General features: G+C 35.8%; 1 protein-coding gene across 18 annotated transcripts in view; it reads right to left on the reverse strand.

Annotated features, from left to right (window-relative positions):
- The window catches only part of LOC127541237 (UDP-glucuronosyltransferase 2A1-like), a 157,129-nt gene that overhangs the window by 13,429 nt on the left and 119,902 nt on the right, over window positions 1-23,798 (reverse strand). For 15 of the 18 annotated variants that reach the window (XM_051966456.1, XM_051966461.1, XM_051966467.1 and 12 more), the window contains exons 2-3: window positions 6,510-6,658; window positions 1,703-1,834 (exon numbers count right to left, since the gene is read on the reverse strand). In XM_051966456.1, the coding sequence (XP_051822416.1) occupies window positions 1,703-1,834; window positions 6,510-6,658 (281 nt within the window). Of the gene's footprint in view, window positions 1-1,702; window positions 1,835-6,509; window positions 6,659-10,612; window positions 11,337-17,539; window positions 17,636-21,859; window positions 22,447-23,798 lie in introns of those variants that run through there. The other 3 variants (XM_051966449.1, XM_051966465.1, XM_051966452.1) reach the window with 3 other exon arrangements.

Genomic DNA, 23,798 nt, shown 5'->3' on the forward strand with positions numbered 1-23,798 from the left:
CCATGAGGTGAGTGTGAGGAAGCAGAGCATTCCAGGTTTAATGGACAGCCAACACAAATATCAGAGATGAAGTGTTATTATGTTAGGAGCAGAGAAAAGAGCAATTTGGTTGGTATGTGGGAGGAAGACTGATGTACAAAGAGGATTGAAAGATAGGTTGGAGATAGATTGTGGAGGCTGTTAAAATGTAAGCAAATAAATCTATATTTTTACTTTAGAGATGATAAGGATCCAGTTCAGTTTAATGATAAAAGGAATTATATGGTTAAGGAGTTTAAAAGTTTAATATGATCTATGGTTAAGAAAATTCATTATTGGCAGCTTTTGTATGTAAGAAAGTCTGGAGAAAGAAGAGCCATGAGGAAGAATGACTAATTTGGAGACTACTGACATGTTTTATGAAAGAGGTGATGGGACCTGAAATAGGGTCCTATGAGTAGACTGATGTGAGAGGTTTGAGGAAAGAAAAAAAATGTTTGTAATATTTTCTGTGGGCAATGAGACCAGAAATTAATTAGGGAGGAATAAAAGGGTTAACTTGCTATACTGAAATTTGGATAGTATGAATTTATGGTGTTCCCAGTCAGTATAGATGTGAGATTTCCCCTCAGCATTATTCATATAACATGAGTAGAAGCTGGGAAGAGACAGATAATGAGACTAATTAAGGGCTTTTGTTTGGCAAAAAATGAGCAGTGATGAGACAAAAGGAAAAGATATCCAAGAGTAGTTGACAATGAAATGTTGAATTGGTTATCTGTATGATCAAGGAAATTATCACAATACTCAGGAACTTACCTTCGCAATTTTGTGCATATCAAGAGCAGGAGAAATATTTCAAGTCTGAAAACTTTGAAATCTACATTTTGAGTAATTCCAAAAGCTATTCTTTTTTATACTGTTCAGAGACTGAATTGGGGTGATGGTAATATTACAGGATTATAGTACATTAACTAATATACAAATTACCCAATTATAACAATGGGAAGAAATTTAGGAGAAGCCCCTGCTTAGAAAAGCCTGATACCAGTCTAAGTCTAGTTACATCTTGATCCTGAGACCCATGGGGCTAAGGTACAAGTGGACTCTACAATCTGGATTGTTTTTCTCATGATCATGTCCTACTTTTACCATCTGCTGTGTCAGCACCCATTTGTTTCCAGGTTATATAAGCTAAAAATTGTCCAGGATCCTTGGAGAAAATGCAGCTCAAGCTGGACAGTGACAAATACTCTAAATCAGCTATAGGAGTTTAGTTCCTATTTTTTTTAAACCATCAATAATCCTTTGCAATAGTAGAACAAGAGCTAAATTTGGCAGGCACATGCCTCACTTGGTTTCCCTAAGGTTTAAAACTTAAGAAGATATTTGAGGACTCATTCTATTAGAAGTAAAATTTATTATGAGTCTACTCAATTTATTTAGAAAATCTTGCTAAGAGCATGACAATCATGGAAATGTAGAAGAATTGCACATGTTTAACCTATATCATATTGCTTATTATCTTGGAGGGAGAGAAGGGAATCAAATTTGGAATACAAATTTTGCAAAGGTGAATGTTGAAAACTAATCTTTGCATGCATTTAGAAAAAATACTATAAAAAAACTAAAAAAAGAAAAGAAAAGAAAATCTTGCTTAGCAAATCTTCCTTTAACATTTCAAATAGACAAGGCAACAGAAGAGTTTTCTTCTTTTTCTCACCTTCTGTGGAATCTGGGCAAGAGCTGCAGCTATCAGGTTACTCTTTTCATCAGTTAGGTTTTTGACCATTGACCCAAGAGAAAATACCACAATACCATGTTCCCCAGAGCTCTGGACGAATTTTTCCATATCCTGTAAAGAAGAGATTTATGATCTATCAGATGGAGAAAAATACCATAAAAAAATCAATTCAACCTAATCAAGCTAACAAATATTTATGCAGTAACAAGTCTATATTAAGCATATTCTTTTTGTTTTCCATTGTCCTTCTCTGATGCCTTATGACTGTATCCTGGCTTCTCAAAGTATGCTAGCTTGCTGAAAGGCTTCAAATAAGGGCCTCCTGCGGATATTCAAACACTTGGCTAGCTGTGTTTGCAAAGGTTCACTATCAGAGGGTTTGATTACTGGTGATTATTATTAACCACGGTAATTTAATGAAAACAATTCAATCTGCCAGTCTATTTAAGTATTGAGAAGCTGCTTGTAAAAGGGAGTATTAATATCTCATTGGAAGTATTAACAAATTATATAAGAAGCAGTGTGGGAGACTCTAGGAACATAAAGCTCAGAGTTGGAAGGAACTTCAGAAATCATCTAGTTCAATATGGATCTGAAAAGGAATCCAATCAGATAAATCAAATGGTTATCCAGCTTCCTTTCTCTAAGATGTATGTACTAGGTGGTACAGTAGACCTGGAGCTAGGAAATCAGGAAAGTTCTGATTTCAAATCCAGTTTTAGACACTTCTTAGCAGTGTGATCTTGGGCAAGTCAAGTAACCTCTGTTTGCTTCAGTTTCCTAATCTGTAAAATGGGGGTGATAATAGCATCTACTTTCAGATTTATTGTGAGGATAGAATCAGATAGTATTTGTAAAATGTAAGCTTAAACTAAACATATGGCACACCCACACAATGACTGACTGATGATCCAAACCATGACATTTAAAGAACTATAACAATAGAATTAAAATTATAATGAGGCTATCTTGTTTAGAGGTGTTTAACTTACAATCTATGAACTTGTATTTTAAAATATATTTTGATAATTCTGTATATACAGAGAAAAAGAGACAGACTAGTTAGTTCTCCCTATTTTGCTCAGGCTAAAGGAATAACGGTCACTAATAAACCAATCATACTACTGTATGAGAGCACTGACATTCTCTGTTTCTACTCTGGACCAATTTGTCTTTCCTTAGGTAGTCTGGTGGCTCTCCCATATTGGTAGCAAATTTCTTATGGACACCAAGAATTCTTGAACTCAAATAACTCCCTAGACTTCATTCAGCTTTCCCTATAGCAGAGATTACTGGCATATGCTATGATATTCATCTATTAACTGTATTTCAATAACACTTGGTTCTTTATAACTATTTATTTTATTTTGTATGTATTTAAAAACATTGTTCAGAGAAAGGATCCATTGACTTTACCAGACTGCCAAAAGGACTCACAATACCAAAAAATTTTAATACTCCTGCTATATATTTCTTTTGTGCAAAGAATTGCAAACTAAAGGGAGTAACCATCAACTGGAGAATGGCTGAACAATTATGGTATATTAATATAATGGAATATTGTTCCATTAGAAAGAATGAAAAGGATGATTTCAGAGAAATTTGGTAAGACCTGTAAGAACTGATGCAGAATAAAGTGAGTCAGGAAAGCATAATACCTTGTGAAGACAAAGTATTCTATTTAATGCAATCATCAATCAGGATTCCAGAGGACAAGTGATTAAACATGCTACCAACCTCCTGCCCTTATCCTGAGGGATACTAAGTATAGATAGAAAAACATACTTTCTGAACACGGTCAATGTGAAGATTTGTTTTGATTGATTACACATATTTGTTTTAAAAAAGGATTTTTTTCTCTTCTTTTTTATAATGGGGGAATGGAGATGGGAGAGAAAATTTTTTGTTCAGTTAAAAATATATTTTTAAAAATTAAAGAACCACTATAGATGAAAATACAGAAGTTCATTTTTTTTTTGTCTGTAAAATCAATCTTCTTGCTTTATGGTTTCACTGTGTACATGTCTTAAATATACATAGTGGCCAGTGATTAGGATATTAACTTTCTGTTTTCTCTCTCTCTGGTTTGTGTTACCTTTAAGATAATTTATCTCTAACTATATTCTATACATACTGATTCTATGTATGGTGTATAGTTCTACTTCAGTCAGTTTTATAGGACCCTTGAATGAGGAGCAACGTCAAATGAACTAGTCAAATGTCCAGATCATGATGGAGAGCATCCATTTATATGAAGATTTCTCACAGGCAGAGTTCAAAACTAGTTGTGGTTGTTTTCATTTCAGCATGGCATAGTAAAAAGAATATAGTAGGAAAAACCATTTGAAGAGTTAAATTTTCATCTTGAGTTCTGCCTTTGTTATTTCCTAACCATATCACCCTGGGTAAATTATTTACCTTATCATCTCTTCCCCCAAGGAGCTAAGTTCCTATTGCTTATATTTATTTTGTTTTTTTAAAAAGTCCATAGATCATTCTTCTTGGCAGAGAAAATGGGAGCACAATTAAAACTAAACAATCATCTTTGCTTTTTGTCCCACCCACTTTAACTAGTAGTCCTATACCTCTTTATATTCCCTAAGGGGCAGCTAGATGTGTGGTTGATAGAGAATCAGGGGAATGTGAGTTTAAATGTAGCCTGAGACATTTTACACTAGGTATATTTTTCTGGGTAATTATTTAACCCCAATTGCTTCGCAAAAAAATGCAAGAATAATAAGTTATGTTTTCTTTGTTTCTCCAATATATCTAATTCCATCTTTTTGTTAACTTTGAGAATCCTGGTAACTTCAACACATTTTGAGTTTCAGCACTTCTGAAATTATTCTTACACAAATGTACTGTCTTTTTATATTTAGCCTATTATGCTGTTATCTGCTTTTCTTTCATCTTCTGTACATTTCTTAAAAAAAAAACTAAATTAATTCATATGCTCCTTTGAATGACTTCCCCTTTTCTTAATTTCTCACTGTCTCTCACTATCTTTATTCAATCAGTTGCAAAGTCTCATCAATTCTACCTATATAGCATGTTTTTCATCTGTCCCCTTCTCTTCTCTCATAGATCCACCAATATAGTTCAGATCGTTATCACCTCTTACCTTAACTACTACAATTGGTGTTCCCTTTTCTAATCTCTTTTCTCTCTGATTGATCCATTTTCCACAAAAGGAAGTGATATTCCTAAAACAGAGATCTGACTATGTCATTCCCCTGTTTAAAAAGTGGCTTCCTAGTTTCTTTAAAATAAAATGAAAATTTTACATTTTGATATTCAAAGTCTTTCACAATCTGGTCTATTTTTCCAAATTTCATCTCTCTCTTTCATATACTCTATAATTTAACAACTATATACAAAATCAAAGAGAAAGTGATCTAAAACTTCAAAAACACATGTGGTTACACACACTTCCCAGAAATCCTTTATACTGGAGCCCTTTAGATATCTCTCTTAGATATGGTGCAAATTTTTGTCTGTTTGTTTTTCTCCTGAACTTTCTGTAGAACCATCCATCTTTGTGAAATCTGTCCTTGACTCCTAATGTAGAAATGTACATGACCTGTTCTGGAGACCTTGCCAGGTCACTCAAGGGAAGTTCAAAATCCTTTGGACCCTCGGATGTTCACAGGAGATCTATGGCAAGGCATTTTTTTTCTCTTCAATAGATCAATTCTCAGATGTGGCTCTCCCTTTTCTCTATCACCACTCAAGCCTTGACTTCTGAACTGGTTTAATATTTCATAGAAGACCCATATGATGTGACTAAGTCTCTGAGCCAATCAAAACAAGTAGTGTAGTGAATAGAATAATAAACCTAAAGTCAGAAAAACTTAAGTTCAAATCCTAACTCGGACACTTACTGGTCCTATGATCTTGAACAAATCATTTAATCCCTGTCTACCTCAGTTTCCTTATTTATAAAATGAGTATAATAATAGCATCCACTTCTCAGGGATGTTGTAAAAATCAAATGAGCTAATAATATTTGTAAAGCACTTAGCATAGATCTTGATACATAGTAAATTCTATATAGTTAAATACCAGGTATTATTTGTTGTTGTTTTATATAGGGAGGCATCTAAATCTTGTTCATACTTAATGAACTCTGAAAATATATCAGAGTATAGCATTTTATCATTTAGTTTAAATGAGGATAGTTTAAATATTTCAGATAATTTTCCACTTCCCATCTGCACCAAAATTCTTTAAAACCTCTCTTGGTAAGGGAGAAAATCAATTAAATATCCACGTCTGTCCACATTTATCACATCTATAATCTCAAACTTTCTCTTCTATATTTAGGAGAAGGGAGGAATTAAATTTTCCTTTTCAATTTTCCATAACTGTACTGCATACACAATACAAAGAAAATCAGACCGCCATCCACTTTAGTTTCCTCCACTGTAAAATAAGAAAAATACTGGCACCAACTCCCAGAGTTGTGAGGATAAAATATGATATTATTTGCAAAGCAGTTAGCACATTATCTGGCATATAGTAAATACTTAATAAATGTTTGTTATTAGGGCAGCTAGGTGGCACAGTGGATAGAGCACCAGCCCTGAAGTCAGGAGGACCTGAGTTCAAATTTGACACTTAACACTTCCTAGCTATGTAACCCTGGGCAAGTCACTTAACCCCAATTGCCTCAGCCAAAAAAAAAAAAAAAAATGGTTATTATCTCTCTTCCCTCCTTGCTTTTGTGCATAGAAAACAGGCCATCTTTGCAGGAGATTAAACTTGTAAAACCATATGATAGGCTTACTTCAGGAAGAGGCTTGGCAGGTTTGCAGTGGAGTCCTCCGACAAACTCAAAATTTGGCAAGTATGGGCGAGGAAATTCAAAATCCCAGTATGTTCGAATCAGCCACATTTCAGCTTTTCCCATAGTTTCACATAATGTGGTGGGTCTTCCTAAGGGAAGAAATAAAAAAGGAGTTAGTTCTGTCATGGATAGCTACAACCTCCAGGCTAAGGAATTTTAACCTTTGGTATGTCATAAACCTTTTTGGCAGTCTGGTGAAATATTATGTGGATTCCTTCTCAGAAGAATATTTAAATGCATTAAACAAAATACATAGGAAAATAAAGGAAAGCAATTATTGAAAAAAAAAATCAGGTTAAGAACCCCTGCTCTAAGCTCAACTGAGGATCTTCAATTTCTAGGAAGGTCTCCAAACATATAGGGACTCATGGTGTTCAAAGACACCATGCTCAACCTTTTAATGCTAGTGCCTCCCTCTGAGATTATGGTCAATCTATGCTGCATATATCTGAAAATACTTGTTTGGTAGTCATGTCTTCTCAATTAAACTGTTAGCTCCTTGAACACTGGGATTGTTTCTGCTTTCTTTGTACCTCTAGACCTTAGCACAGTGCCTGCATATAATGGACACTTCATAAATGTTTACTGACTTGACTTGGTCTGGGGGGGTGGGGGGGTGGGAGGGAGTGGGAGGGAGAGATAAGGGAGGGGAGAAACAAAATACTCATCCAAACAATTTTTGTCAGGGACATATGAATAAATAAAAATGCATAATTTTGCTCCTTAAGATCATGGAAAGCAAGAATATTGCATAAAAGGTAAGAAAAAGTAGCAAAATCCAAACCAATCTATAATCCCTATTGAAATAAATCTACATTTTTTTCGACCTCAAATCATATCAACTTATAGATAATTCTCAAATATTATTCAAGACCTTCAATTAATTGTCTCTGTCTTAGCTTTCCTAATTCATCTCAAAATACTTTCTTTTTCAACCTTCTGCTTCAGTAGATTTTGTTCCTCTGAAGTATTTGTCTCATCCATTCATTGTTCACATCTTTGAATTTTCATTCATGCTATTCCTGTCACCTAGGAATAATAGGATCATCCTTTATAGTTCTAGAGATAGCAGCACTTCAGAAGCTATTTTATCCAATTTACAGATGAAGAAACTAAGACCCAGAGAGATGTCAACTTTCCTGAAGTTGGAGAAGTAGGAGGATTGGACAATGATTCCATGAGTTAACTAAGCTCTTTGTTGATGCTATTGTATATTCAAAATAATTTGGTAGAATAGGTAGTACAAATATTTTTATATTCAATTTATTGATGAGTCCAAATGGTTAGCACAAGGCAGTCAGTCTATAAATGCCAAGGATAGGGCTCAGACCTAAGTAATTAGTCCAGTTCCCCATTTTCCATCAATCTACATGCTACAATTCTACTTAAGTACAATTAAGGAATGTTTTCTCTCATATAGCCTAACATGACTAGTTCTTTTCCATAGTTATCATCCCCTTTTATTAGACCCTCTAGGTATTTGTCATCCAGCAACAAATATAAGGCACTTTCTTTAAGTTTTCTTGAAATTATTCTTTAATTCTTCAGTTATTTGCTACTTCCTTTTTTGGTAGAGAAGCATACATATTTGAAAATGCTCTGATCAACCCGAAATAATGTAATCCATCTGATCAAATTTATAGTTCACAGATCTCCTGAGTGGGGTTAAACCAGATGAAAAGTAATTGGGAAAGGTTTAACAAAACAAACAAAAAGACTATACCGCATAGATAATGCTAATTTGTGATTTTCTAAGTTGTCAATGGAATCCATTTCTATTTGAGTTTGACACTATTGAAATCCAAAGTTCTCATAACATGACCAAAAAATGATCAAAACCTGTGGGAGGTGGGGGGGAAGCCTGTCTGCAATTGGGCATTAGATGCCTGGATTCTTCTTAGCACAATCAATTTTCTGGCCTCCATCTCTTTTATTTTTCTCTAATTCCTGATGTCCATATTTTCCTTCTATAGACAATGATCAAAAAATTAGGTACATGGATAAGTATTTTTCTTACATATCTGACTGTTTCTTCTTTCTTCTTGGATAGGTCTTTATTCAGGTTATGACTTTTAAACTAAAGCTCAGTCCTGGTCCTTCTTCTCTTCTTCTGCTATACAATATCACTCAATAATTTTATCAGCTTCCATGAATTTGGTTATCATCTTTATTCAGATGATTTATAGTTCTATTCTTGCATCTATTTGTGCAATCCTAACCTCCCTCTCTATTGCTAGTCTCTTATCTCCAATTACTACTGGACATTTCAAAATGGATGTCTTATAGACATCTTAAACTAAATATATACTAATGACTGATTCTAAGGATTATTATTAAGTTCATTGGACAAAATTTTTTTCTATTTGGTCTCCAGGACCACTCATTATATATGATTTAGGGTGCCAGTCTGGCTTCTATCTTCTTCACAATCTTGCCAGATCTCTCACTGGTTTTCCCTAGTAATAGTGTTTTCTTTGTGTTATTTTTCCTTCCTTTTTAAAAAAGTGTTTCTAAGAGCTTAAGTCCTTTTGGGATGGGTTCATTCTACATGCTTCCTATCTCTGCTTTGTTTTATTACTGTGTAAAGAGAATTAGAGCCAGAAGAGCACATAGCAACAAGGAAACTGACTCCCAGAGAAACTGACTTGACCAAATTTACATAGCCAATTTGTGGGAAATACAGGGTTAGAATCTAGACCCCATGTTCCATTGATCTTGGATTCCTATATCACAATGCTTTTAACTTCAGTCTGAACTTCAGTCTGGATTTACTCAGCTTTCTCCATTAAAGGATGAACATTCTCACAGCTAGCCTCTATACTCCAATACTCTGAATTCCTGTGGATCACCACTCAAATTCTTCATTCCCTTTTTGGTTCCTCATTCTCATTCTTCCTGAACCCTTCTACCACAAAGTTTTATAATAACTTCACCCAGCCCTTCCATTTAGCCTCTAGAATGCTTGTTCCACAGGTAATAAACTTCCCTTTATTTTAAATAATTTCCTTCCATCTACTACTTCTTATTGAAAGCTGCTTTTCCCTGATGACAGTCTCTGTGGCCCCTCTTTCTAGTACTGGCTGTATCCCCATTTTTCTTGGTTTGCTGGTCAAGGTGGAAGAGTTGGAATACTCCTTGGGCCCCATTGCTACTTTCAGGCTCTCACCCCTACCTTTATCATTCAGTAATACCTCTTCCTTTGAGGTTCATATCTATCACCCAATCAAAATTCTGATTGCTATTGTCTTCAAATCCCTAGGTCACTACCCTTTTTTCCTCAATTAGTTCCTTATATTGTGTATAATTTTTCTCTTCTTCTGAACTCCTTCCCTCAAAATAGGGCACTTGACATACATTCTGACTCCCCTTAAACACCCTAACCATTTAGTTCATCAAAATTCTCAGCCTGTAACCCCAAGATATGTGAGCCAGGTATGGTGGTACATATCTGTAGTCCTTGTTACTGGGGAGGTTGAGGCTGGTGGATTAATTCAGTTTAGGAATTCTGAGATAAAATTGGGCCAGAGCCGATTACGCATGCTCACTAAGTCTAGCATCAATATGGTGAGTCTCTATGATTAAGGGAGGGAATAAGGGATGCAGGCTACTTGAGGAGGATGAACTGGCTCAGATTAGAAACAAAGCTTCTATGTCAATCAACCAAGGCTCTGACTCATGAGAGGCCACGTCAGTTTACCATGGAATATTCATATATCATAAGAATATTCAATATCAAATTAAAAAAAAAAAACAATGTTACTCTCCTCCAAATCATGTTAGTTCTTACTTTTATGAGCCAATTTTTCTGCTCTGAAGATTTAGTTCATAAAGTATCAGTTATATAGAAGTTACATATATTTTAGTTAACCAAGTCATATTGTTAAAACAAATTCCATGCCTCACCAGAAATAGTTAAACAAGGATCTTCATAACTTATCTTGAGATATAACTTTATCTTGACCCATTTATCTTGAAATATACAAAAAATTGTGGAGTGGCTATATATTCCTGATAAATAAGTCATAAAGAAACTACAGGCTTACCTAACATATTAGTGTAAAACTGATCCCAATCCTTCACATCAAAATTCTGAATCCAAAAGTCAAAATAGAGGAAGAAAAACATATTTTTCACTCTTTCCATGAATGTCATCTTATCAGTCAATTCTGTCAAGACCACAGGCACATAGGAAGGGGGGGAAGGGAGTCCTCCACAGTATTTTTCATATGTATTGCCAAAAGTGAACCGAAGAGTATAGACAACAGGTATTCCAAGCATCTCAGCTATGAGCTCACCACCAGGAGCTAAAGCATCTGAAATAACAACGTCATATTTGGCCTCCCTCAATGTCTTCATAAGCCTCTTGTTCAAAACAACACTCTCACAAAAGTGTTTGATAACCTTTGAATATTCAAAAAATATGGCCTGCATCTTTTTAGCATACTTCCAAGGTGAAAGCCTTGGCAGCTCATACACCCATTCCTCAATCCATTTGTTAAAATAAGCAACAATATCTTCTTTAGTCAATGACACAGGATAAACCTCAAATTTGAGAGCAGATGTTTCGGTAGGACCAATAAGAATGGAAGCTGTAGATGTCAGCACAGTCACCTCATGGCCCCTCTCTATAAGTCCATCCAGGATGGTCTTTAAATTGATCCAGTGGCTATATTCCATAGGCCAAACCAGGACCTTCCTACAGAATCCATAGCTGAAGCAGCACAGCTGCAGCAGCAAAAAAGTTGTAACCCACTTTTCAGATCTCATGGTTCATTTTAGGAACCACTAGCTACCTCTTATTATGTGTTATGATTTATATCATGAAAGGTATTGATAAAGAAGTTAAAGTGTAATTGAGATATGTCAAGTCCTTATCAAAAAAAAATACTTAGTCATAGTTGTTCATGGTAAAAAAAAAGTAGACAGTAGGCTGATATGACATGAGGTCAAGGTAGTTCATGGACTTTAGCGTCAAGGGAGGACATTTAGCTAATCTCACAAAAGGTTTTGGTCCAAACAAAGTTGAACATTACTTTCTTTGCTGTCACACTAATCAAGAGGCTTCTTTAGGGACTGGAATGGTTTCAATTACGAAGGCTTTAAAAAAATAACTTCACTTTTTTATTTCAGGAGAAAAAGTGAAAGGGCATAAATGATGAATGTGTTTTGATTCTCTATGTCCTTGAATGTCCAGATGGACTAGCATTGGCTCCGTGTATGCCAGAGAAAAATGCTGATGAATTTTAAAGACATCCGTTTGTAGTTCTTATTAGATTAGAGGCGATTGGGACACAGTGAAGGCCAATTTCTGATCCCATTTGGGGGGGGTGTTCTTGTTGGAAACTTTTTCTCTATTACTTCAATCTCTGTGGCCTTTAAAATTTAGGTCTGATAGTCTTCCTGTGATTATCATCTTCTTGAGCTCACAATATAACCTGGTATGTAATAAATTCAATGACTAAAAAAACTGGGAACAACCTCTTCAAAAATGATTTTATTAATAATAATCTCTTGTTCTAGCAATACTAGATATTCTGTCCAAAGTGATTTGCAATTTGGCTTTCTGTTACTGGACTTCCCAATAGTTTCTCAAGATTCCAAAGGCCATTTGACCTCACACATAGGGTGGTCTCTGTAGTTATTCCTCACATTGTTGGAAACATTCATTACTAGCTCATATTTCTTGTTCCATTGGATCTACCCATTCCCTTCACTGGAACTAATAATTCAGACACTCCTTTTGAGTTGCATTGTTGAGTAAAGAGTAATATAGGAACTACAATATGACAGGGAGTCTGAAAAATACATTCTATTAATGCATACACACACAGAATGGCCTTGAATACTTGGTTGAATCATTCCACACCCTCAGTTTGTGAATTGTAGATGGAACTATGGCAACACCAAAAGTTGAAGATCTAAAATAAATGCTTAAAGAGGTGAGATTAAAAAAAAAAAAGAAGTTCCATTTTCGAGAACCATGTTCTGGGTTATCATTTAATATGCCCTGCAAATTCTGAGTATATACTTGTCCACTGAGAGGTAGTTTTTTTTTTTTTTTCCTGTTTGATGGTGACTCTTACTCCAAATGCCAATCTATTCTTTCAGGTGAGAAAGCTACCAGTCTCCCAGCTTCTCCCAAGGAAGCAATCTGTTTTAGTTTTGTGGTCTTCAACAACCCTCATACTTTCCCAATGGGTTGGGAGATATCTTTGCAAAATAATAACCAATAACAACCCATAATAACCAAGACAATTTGACCCTATAATTTGTAGAATAATTTCCTTATTTTCTCCCTTAGTTCTTGAGGACTAACAAGTGTCAAATTTTTCTAGTTTACGGTGTAGGCAGTTACATGGTATGGAGAGAATCAGCCTTGAAAATAGGAAGACCAAGGCTCAAGATCTTCCTCTGGTACAAACAGGCTGAACATTTTAGATTGTTTCAGCCTGAAAGTCACTTTATTATAGGTGACTTTAACTTTTTAAGTTCTAGAAAAGGGGCACTGATGGAAGGGGTTTCCAGGAGTTTCCTATACTAATGAAGTCACAGTTCCTGCTACTGTGTTCATCCATTATGCAGATACTGCCAGAGTAAATAACTTTAATACATTTTAAAGGATAACCTTTAAATGGAAGTATTCTCTAGCTTGGGCCATTCTTTTCCCCCTAGAATACACATGAAACTTCACAAACAGGCTATGCCTTCATAGATGTCCTATAAATCAGGATATCTGATAAATTATAAATAAACTACTCCTGAGAAAGTGGTAGGAAATGGGAAAAAAAATAGAAGGAATATGGGATGGAGATAGTAGGGATATTTTATCAATTAATTCTGTGGTCTTAAACAAAGAAATATTTCTAAGAATTAAATTTCCAGAAAATGAATACTCAACAACACGATTGATATAACCTTCCTCTTCTAAATTATATTTCCATAATATCTGATATATAATTTTATACCCAATATACACATAAAAATATAGCCTATGTATATATACACACTTGCACATGTTATATATATATATATATATATATATATATATATATATATACACTCATCCTTTACACATATGTAAGTATATGTATATATCTTCTAAAATTCTAAGTAGCAGACATATATTTGTATACATACATATGTACACATACACACATACATAAACATAGATTTCCTAGATAACAAATATATCTATGTATACAATGTTTCAAAAATCTTAAGGTAAGTTTAAGCTTTGATAGTTTAAAGCAAGTTTAAAATTTTAATAGCTTAAGATTTCACTGAGACTTTCAGAACAGCCTGTATATAAACATATACATATATTTCCTAAGTAGCAAACATATCCATATCAGGATATATGTATATGTATGTGTCCATACAGCAATATATGGATATGTTTGCTATTTACCTTTTTTTAGTTGCAATTTCAGTTCAAGTTTCTTCCATTGTCAATCTAGATGAATGGATATTTCTTGTTGTAAGAGAACATCCACTCCTAGCTATATTATAATGGGGAGGTCTTTCCCCCCTAATTTTTATATACTGAATTTCTTGGCTTTCTTTTCAACTTGGGTAGGATTAATCTGGAAACTGGTTATTGTATTCCACGATGAATGCCTTAAACCATTTTCCATGATAATCCTAGGATAGTTTGTCTTCTCTCCAACCATGCCTCCCATTACCCATACAGTTTTTTTTGGCAGTTTCAAGATTACTTTATGTTATGCCCATAAACTGTTGGTAAAGCATTTCTTCCAAAATGATAATTATAATCATCTCAGCCTCAATGAAAAAAATTTTTTTTGATGACTCTCATTCCTATAGATAACAAGTTTTATGCATCCTAAGCAGAGAGAGAAAAATCAGCTCTACAGTAGTTCTGCCATTTGGTTACTCACTGAACTTGAATGTCTGGGCACAAGAAAATCTAAATATTTCCATTTACCCAAAATGGAACCTTTTCTGTGTAAAATGAGAGGCTTGAGGAGCCATCTTCAAGATTTCAAACTCATTGTCCATCATGGATTTATCATTACTCTGAGTGAGGTCATAAGTTTTTGCTGTATCCAGATAGCTGTTGTAGAGAGCCAAACTGAAATGAGCCTGAGGAACAATTCACATTATATCTTCTTCTCTAAGAGCTCTGCTCATTGCAAAAAAAAAAAAAATCTTTCAAAAATTCTTATTAGGTAAGGTGAAATTCTGTGCTTGTAATGTCTTTATTTCTTTGGGCACAGATAAAGGGCACAGAACTGAGGTCAAAAGATTTACAATCAAATGAAGTCTCAGAAACTTGCTAATTGTATAAACTTGAGCAAGTCACTTAACCTCAAGCTACCTCAGTTTCTTCATCTATTAAATGAGTGTAATAATCGCACCTACCTCTCAGGGTCATTGTGAAGAAAAAATGAGAGAGTATTTGTAAAGCATTTAGTACAGTACTTGACATATAGTTGATGCCATATAAATGTTATTTATTTATTATTACTATTATGCCTTGGTATGATCAGAATATGTGGAAAAAAACATCAATATCACCATTATGTGCTAGACACCTTGTTAAGAGCTATACAAATATTATTATCTAGTTTGATTTTTTACAGGATTCTTCAGGGTAGGTGATATTATTAGCTTTGTTTTTCAGTTGAGGAAACTGAGACAGACAGAGATTAAGTTTCTGCTTAGTATCTCAGGCCATATTTAAATTTAGGTTTTCATGACTCGACTTAGAGATCTAGCCCCTACACCACCTAGCTGCCTCAAAATCATTTATTTAAATTAAGGTTTCTTAACCTGGTATACATGATCACCATGGTTCCAGAAACAAATTTTAGGAGGGGGAGGATGATCTGTGAACTTTGACAGAGAAAAATACATCTCTATTTCCTCAACCTTTAATTGAAATTTATCATTTCCTTCAATTATAAATTTTAAAACAAAAACAACATCATTCTAAGGAGTCCGTGATTTTTACCAGGTTTTTAAAGAATCCATCTCACACACACACACACACACACACACACACACACACACACACACACACACACACATCTGATTACTCCTCTCTAATTTGCATAGTAATTGCTGGTTAATATTAGAAACTAATATGGGCACCAGGAGTTATTTCCTTTTTTCAAAGATTCTTTTTAAACCTCCAAATTAACCATAACTGAGAGCTAAAGGGGATAAATACCATGGTATCTACCAGAACCATAACTGTTCCAGACAGAACTGTCATTATTGGATTTAATACATTCTGTTATTGCTAGTCATCTCCATCACCATTCTAAAGAACTAATGTTTAGTTCTTTAAAAATCACCATGCAAAGAACTTGTACTAGTCAGGGACTAGTAAGCAAAAAGATTTGCAATCATATTGATTAATAAGCTTATTTCCACATAGACACACAAAACAGGGTCAATATTCTTCTTTGAAAAGCACACACACACATACAAAATAAAATCAACAGCCTTTAAACAAGCAATTTCTATAAAAATCAGCCTAAGGAGATTAAGTAGATTCTGGAAACATCATCCAGAACAAGAGGAACTCATACTTAAGAAACCCTTCCCCATATACTTCTTGTAAATCTGCTTCCCTCCACCTTTATTTTGTATTGATTCAAGTTTAAGATCATAGAGCAAAAATATACCTCAGTGACATATATTTCATGGAAAATTAAGCCATTTTGACAATTTTTTTCTTATTCTATTGACTGCTGACCAACACGATTGCCTCAAGACATTAAGCATCCTGCCCATTCACACTGAGGTGCATAAGGATGTTAGGACATTATTGAACAGGTTTGACATGAAAACCAATGAAGAAATCATAGGCTTACCTAGCATCTCACTGTAAAACTGGTCCCAATCCTTCGCCTCAAAAGTCTGGAACCAAAAATCAAAGTAAATGTAGAAAAGCATATTTTTCACCCTCTCCATAAAGGTCATCTTGTCAGTCAATACTGTCATGAGGACAGGTACATAGGAAGGAGGGGATGGGAGTCCACCACAGTATGTTTCATAGTAATTGCCTATGCTGATGCGTAAACTATAGATGGAGGGTATTCCAAGTATCTCTGCTATGAGCTCAGCACAAGGACACATAGCGTCAGAAATAATCACTTCATATCTGCTTTTTTTCAATTTCTCCATAAGATCTTTGTTCAGAACGGCACTCTCACATTGGTGTTTCACCAGCCTTGAATACTGGAACATTGTGTCTTGCATGGCTGCACCATACTCCAGTGGTGAAAGTTTTCGCCATTCATAAGTCCAAAGTGTGATAAGGGTTTCAAAAAATTTTGCCAAATCCTCTTGATTTATCCTCACAGGGAAAACCTCAGCATGGAGCCTGGATGAATTACTGGGATCAACAAAAACAGTAGCTGAGGGTGTCAGCACAGTCACCTCATGGCCCCTCTCTAGGAGCTCATCCAAGATGGTCTTTAGATTGATCCAGTGACTATACTCCATTGGCCATACCAGGACCTTCCCACAAAACCCACAGCTAAAGTAAGACAGCTGCAGCAGCCAAAGAGCTGAAACCCACTTCTCAGACCTCATGGTTATTTCTGCTTTACAAATTATTAGTCTCTTTCCATGGTTATATTGTTTATAACCAATAAGAAGGTTAAAATTTAACTTATCCCTCTAAATTCCTTATCCAAATAAGGAACCTTTCGTTTTAAGATAGAGTATAAAGAGGTCTTGAGTAGGTAAGGAATCAACAACTACATGGCATAGCTTTAGCTGGTATTAAAGTCTCCCATTTGCACAAAGTCTAATAGCCTTATTGTTTATTGGTAATTTAACCAAAGATCATAGAAGACTTTAATTTCTCTGCTTTAAGTATCAATACTATATAGATGTTAATACTATTGCATTCTTTAAAGATATGCAGATTTTCTTCTGGAAATAAATTCAATGTATCTTAAACCTCTTTGCCATTGCATCTCAAGATGAACTACCTTATAAGCAGTGTCCTCCCAGAAGTCGCTGGAAAAGTGAGTCAGTTATTAATTGCCAGTGGTAACCAGAGCAAACTGGTCTCCAATTTCTGGATGGCTGAACCCAAACTGAGCAGGCTAGAGACAAGAACAGTCAGGAATCCAAAAGAAGCTTAATTTCAAAGTGAAAACAGCAAAGAGGGAAATTAGACACTTGTACCCCAGCCCTGCCCCTTGTGGGAGGACCTGAGACAGTGTGGGGAGATGTCCATACTCATATCAATGGTTGTTCAATGAATTGTAGCTTTGATATTGAAGGGTAACAGCTACAGTATGACAAGTTTGAGTTGTATCAAGGCTTCATTCCCAGAACTTGTCTAAGCTCATAGAACACCTAGTACTAGTCAAAGTCATACAATAATTATCTGATTTTCCCAGAACTTAAGATCATTTTGAGGATGAATGCAAAGGAGTATTGTTATACCAGTCCCAGGACAGGGACTACTTGTTGGACCTTAGGTCTGGAAAATAGATTGTCTCCTAATATCTTGACATCAGGTCATCCCTCAGCTGGTCTTGTTGAATTGTGTGGTAGGGATCACAAAGAGACAAATTTCTAATCCTATTTGAAGAGTTCCTGTTGGAAGAACTTCCTAAATCTCTCCAAATCTTGTGGCTTTTCAGATAAAGGTCTGATATTCTTTTTAGTGATTATCATGCTGCCTATGATCTTGAGTTCATGGACAATTGACTATGACTTGGCATATAATAGATTCCATGACTTCATGAAAGAGAAACAGGCTCTTCTGAATAACCCAAATGATCTCATTAACAATAATCTCTTGTTCTAGCAGTAATTGATATTCTCCTAGAAATTTCTACAATTTAGCTTATTATTACTGAGTTTTCAGATACTTTTCAAAGCACTCATATTGTTGGAAATGATCATATTGGCTCACATTTCTTATTCTGTTGAACCACAGTTCCCTTTTATTGTCCTGACTCAGTTTCCCTAAATTTTTCTGCCTCAGTTTCCCTAATTGGTCCTGCCTCAGTTTCCTTAATTGTTCTGCCTCAATTCCCTTAGTTGCAAACCCACCCATCCTCTCTCTGGTTCATTAAGACTAGTATAACTCAGAGGTTATAAATTGTCAATGTGTAAATTCAAAAAGGGGGAGTCCAGACTTTCTGTCTGTAGCCAGACACTTTCTTACCTCCCCTTTAGTAAGAATTTATGGTCCTACCCTTCCCCCGCCCCCCCAACCTGTCAGAACTGGATTAATGGTTCCTGCCTGGAAACTCCTGCTTACTAGAGTTTGGATTCCACCCCCCTGCCTTTGTTTAGCTACTGTGTATGAATATTCATGGAGAACTCACTTTGACTGCTGGATGCTGGATTCTTGGAGACAATAGTCTCATTCAGCCCTGGGACCAAACCATGGATCCATTTGGTTCCAGTAAGTCTCTCCCTTTCAAATAAAATGTTAAAAACTCTCTGATCTCTATCTTGCCTCAGTTTCTCCGGCATTACAGTTCTATGGTGTTTACCCCAACTCTGAAATCTAGAACCCTTCTAGGGTTTAGGGTTGTATGCCTAAAGACTTGAAATGATGTTTCTAGGTTCTACAAAATGCCAAGGAGTCTTTAAAAAACTCACAAAAACATTCTACTAATGCATGACCACATAGAATGGTCTTAAGAATGCAATTAAAACATTTTACTAGCCATCTTGTATAAGTTGATGGTAGATGGAAGTATAATAACACAAATAGTCTGAAGATCTGCAATAGATACTCAGAGAGGTAGAATATAAAGTCCTATTTTTGATTACTTTGGTCTGGGTTCTCAGCTGACATGACCTGAGTTAAGATTTATGGACTTCTTAATCTAAATCACTTCTTCCAGGGGATCGAAGAATGATGGATTTGTTTGATGATGGATTCTTACTGCAAAATCCTGAGATTTCTTTCTTGAGGTAGGAAAGTTGAGTAACCAAATTTTACTGGATAAGGAATCCATCCTAGCTTCATTTCTTCAGTAATCCTTATGTTTTTTCATTTGTTTGGTAGGTAATTTTGCACAGAATTCTAAAATATTAGGAGATACCCTTTTTGCCAGAGTTAAAACTCAGCAGGCAGTCAGTGCTTTGAACTTGACAACAATCCTTTACACTCACCCTTAGGACGATCTTACCACCTAGGAAAACCATATAACTCTTATATTGTTTTGACTAGCACCAAGTGTTCTCTAACTTTGGACAAGTTCTGGGAATGTAGCCTTGATATGACTCAAATGGTTTTTTAGCCCATAATCCAATTTTCTCATCATTTTTTTTTTTTTTTTTGCATTTTCAGGTACTAAGAAGTGTCAAAACTCCCCATTTTGTAATGAAGTCATTGCCAGTTTCTGTGAAAGCATTTAGGGTCTATCTAAAGAAGTTCTTGAAACAGGAATTCTATAATCTGGGATAACTTGGGATAGCCCGGGCAGTTTCTTCTTTGTCAGTAGGAATACAAGATATTTCATAAACAACATATACATCTACACAGATGATTAGTATAATGTAGCCTAGCTCTGCCTGATGGCAATCTCCTTATGTTGAACCCTGAATAAAAAAAAAATCATATTCCCCCTTTCCTTGCCATTAGGACTGGAAATTAAGTAAAAAAGAAAAAAAGAAAGAAAAGAGCCCTGGAAAAACCTGGAAACTCTAACCACTTTACATACCATTGTATCACAAACTCCCAGTGCACTATCTTGATCATTGCTAGGATAATTCCCCCTTTTGAGTATTGTCTCTGGCCTCACTATCTCCTGCCCTTGACCTTCTTATCTTGACTGTCAGGAATAAATTATGATACTTTCTTGGAATTATGGCTTTTCTGTCCCCCCAGTGTTCTCGCCCTCCCTCCCCCCATCTGTTTTTGTTTCCCTTATAAGATTGTATACTCAGATTATGGATTGTGTTTGCAAATCCTGGTTAGCTAACACTTTATTGAACTTCCCTGACTCAGTTTATCTGCACCGAATGCTCAGAACAAGAGTCCCATGTGTTTGGCTAGCCTAAACTCACCACATTAAAGATTTTTTAAAAATCAATCTTTTTCTGCCTCAGTTTCTCTGGTATTATACTTACTCCTCATTTCTAAAATAATAAGATCTTCCTGTTCACTGATCTTTTTGCCAAATATATTAATTTGAAAGCTCTTTTTGTATTCTTTGACCTTGAAAAATATGCCTTCTCAGACTTCTTTTGACTGATCCGTTTTTATCCTATTGTTGCTGGGATATAGCAGTATATATGGAACCCTCACCAGCGACTGCTTGAAAATTTTCAAATTATACTCTGTCTTGGAGCCCATGAGGTGCAGTGAACAGAAACTAAATTAGATTAGAGTGTTTGCATTCTGAATCTAGAACTCCATATGACTAGAATGAGCAAATCAAATTAGATTATTTTAAAGACCATCAGATATTTAGATCTCTCTTTTTATTATCCAAGAGAAGAGAAGAGAAAGGAAGGAAAGAGAAAAAAAAGGAAAGGAAGGGAAGGAAGTGTTTAGCCTCAGACACTTACTAACTATAGGACTCTGGGTAAATCACTTAACCCTGTTTACCTCAGTTTCCTCATCTATAAAATGAGGAAGGAAAAAGCACTTTGGTATCTTTGCCAAGAAAATCCCAACTGGGTCTCAAAGAGTTGGACATGAATGAAATGATTAAACAAGAAACCTAGGAACTGCTTCCAGAAGAGTTATAATCTCTGTCTCCTCAAGGGTCACACTTACTAAGGACCTCAGAAAATAAGATCTCATCACCAAAGTCCTATCAGTTTGTTCAATGTGAGTTATGAATTTATTTTTTATCAGTAGCAATAACATTAAAGAGGATAAATTATCATTTGCTTTGTCACTATCCTCCCCAACCCTCAATCCCACTCAATCAAAACTATGTGTATTGTTTTCCTCATAGATATGCTCCTGTAAAGAAAAAAGTGGTATTACTTTTCTGCTTTTACCCCAGAACACAGCACGGTGTTTTGCACTCACAATGTGTCTAACAAGTGTTTTTATGCTGGTTCATTGATTTAATATTCTTGTTCGCTGGCTTTTCTATTTTCAAACTTCAGATTGTTTAGTAACTTTTAGATGTCATTTTTAATAATTCTTTGGATAAGTGAATAATTTTGTCACAAAACATTCCATATCTGATTGCAATTTAAAAAATTGATTTTTTTTCATGACATTAAAGTCCTGCCCATTCACACAGAGATATATAAGGATGTTAGGGCATTATTGAACAGGTTTGACATGAAAACCAATGAAGAAACCACAGGCTTACCTAGCACATCACTGTAAAACTGGTCCCAATCCTTCACATCAAAATTCTGGAACCAAAAGTCAAAGTAAATGTAGAAAAGCATATTTTTCACCCTCTCCATAAAGGTCATCTTGTCAGTCAATATTGTCATGGCGACAGGCACATAAGAAGGAGGGGATGGGAGTCCTCCACAGTATATTTCATAGTAATTGCCCATGCTGAAGCGTAAACTATAGATGAAGGGTATTTCAAGTATCTCTGCTATGAGATCAGCACAAGGACACATAGCGTCAGAAATAACCACTTCATATCTGCCTTTCTTCAATTTCTCCATAAGGTCTTTGTTCAGGACAGCGCTCTCACACTGGTGTTTCACCAGCCTTGAATACTGGAAAAATATGTCTTGCATGGCTGCACCATACTCCAGTGGTGGAAGTTTTCGCCATTCATTACTCCAAAGTGTGACAAAGTTTTCAAAAAATTTCACCAAATCCTCTTGTTTAGTCTTCACAGGGAAAACCTCAGCATGGAGCCTGGATGAATTACTGGGATCAACAAGAATAGTAGCTGAGGGTGTCAGCACAGTCACCTCATGGCCCCTCTCTAGGAGCTCATCCAACATGGCCTTTAGATTGATCCAGTGACTATACTCCATTGGCCATACCAGGACCTTCCCACAAAACGCACAGCTAAAGCAAGATAGCTGCAGCAGCCAAAGAGCTGAAACCCACTTCTCAGACCTCATGGTTATTCCTGCTTTACAAATTACTAGTCTCTTTCCTGTATGAATCCCTGGTTATATTGTTTGTAACCAATAAGGAGGTTAAATTTTAACTTATATCTCTAAATTTCTTATCAAAAAAAGGAACCTTTAGTTTCAAGATAGGATATAAGGAGCTCTTAAGTAGGTAAGGAGTCAATGAATATATGGCATAGCTTTAGCTGGTATTAAAGTCACCCATTTGCACAAAGTCTAATAGCCTTATTGTTTATTGGTAATTTAACGAAAGATCACAGAAGACTTTAATTGCTCTGCTTTAAATATCAACACTATATAGATGTTAATACTATTTCATTTTTTAAAGACATGCAGATTTTATTTTGAAATAAATTCAATGTATCTTAAACCTCTTTGCCATTGCATCTCAAGATGAGCTACCTTACAAGCAGTGTCCTCCCAGAAGTCTCTGGAAAAGTAAATCAGTGATTAATTGCCAGGGGCAACCAGAGCAGGCTGGTCTCCAACTTGTGGATGACTGAACCCAAACTGAGAGACAAGAACAGTCAGGAATCCAAAAGAAGCTTAATTTCAAAGTGAAGGAAACAGAAAGGAGGGAAATTAGACACTTGTACCCCAGCCCTGCCCCTTGTGGGAGGACCTGAGGCAGTGTGGGGAGATCTCCATACTCATATTGAGGAGGGGAGCTCTGAAACTCTTTCTCTTTATCTCTCTCTGACTTTAAGAGGGAACACTAAGCTCTCCCCTGAGAGACCTGCTCCAGAGAATCAAAATAAAGTCGTTTTCATTCTGTTCTCTGGGAGGGACCACTCCTAACCCTGGTGAGTTGGAAATTAGCCCAGAGACATTCATTCAGTTCCAATATTTTCTATTCTGATTCCAGCTCAAACTGCTTCCAGCCCCCGGAAATAGCTGTCCCCAGATTCTAGCCAAGGTTTCAATCATTAAAAGAGGCGACTTGGGGCTCACTCCTTGCACAGGACCTAACATGCCATGCCAAGGAACCTCTCTCTCCCCTTGGCATAAGCTGCCACCCTTTGCCTGCTGAAATGATATTTTCTCTCAGTGTTACTCTCTCTTTATCTTTATCTCTCTATTTCTCTAACAAGACCTTATTCACTTTCTCTGCTAGAATAGGATTTTTCTGCTAAAAACGTTATATTCCTCCATGGGACCTTGTCATCAAGGAATTCAGTCGTTCTAGCAAAGGCTGACTTCTCA

Source organism: Antechinus flavipes, chromosome 6, assembly GCF_016432865.1.
Source record: "Antechinus flavipes isolate AdamAnt ecotype Samford, QLD, Australia chromosome 6, AdamAnt_v2, whole genome shotgun sequence".
NCBI classification, from domain to species: domain Eukaryota; kingdom Metazoa; phylum Chordata; class Mammalia; order Dasyuromorphia; family Dasyuridae; genus Antechinus; species Antechinus flavipes.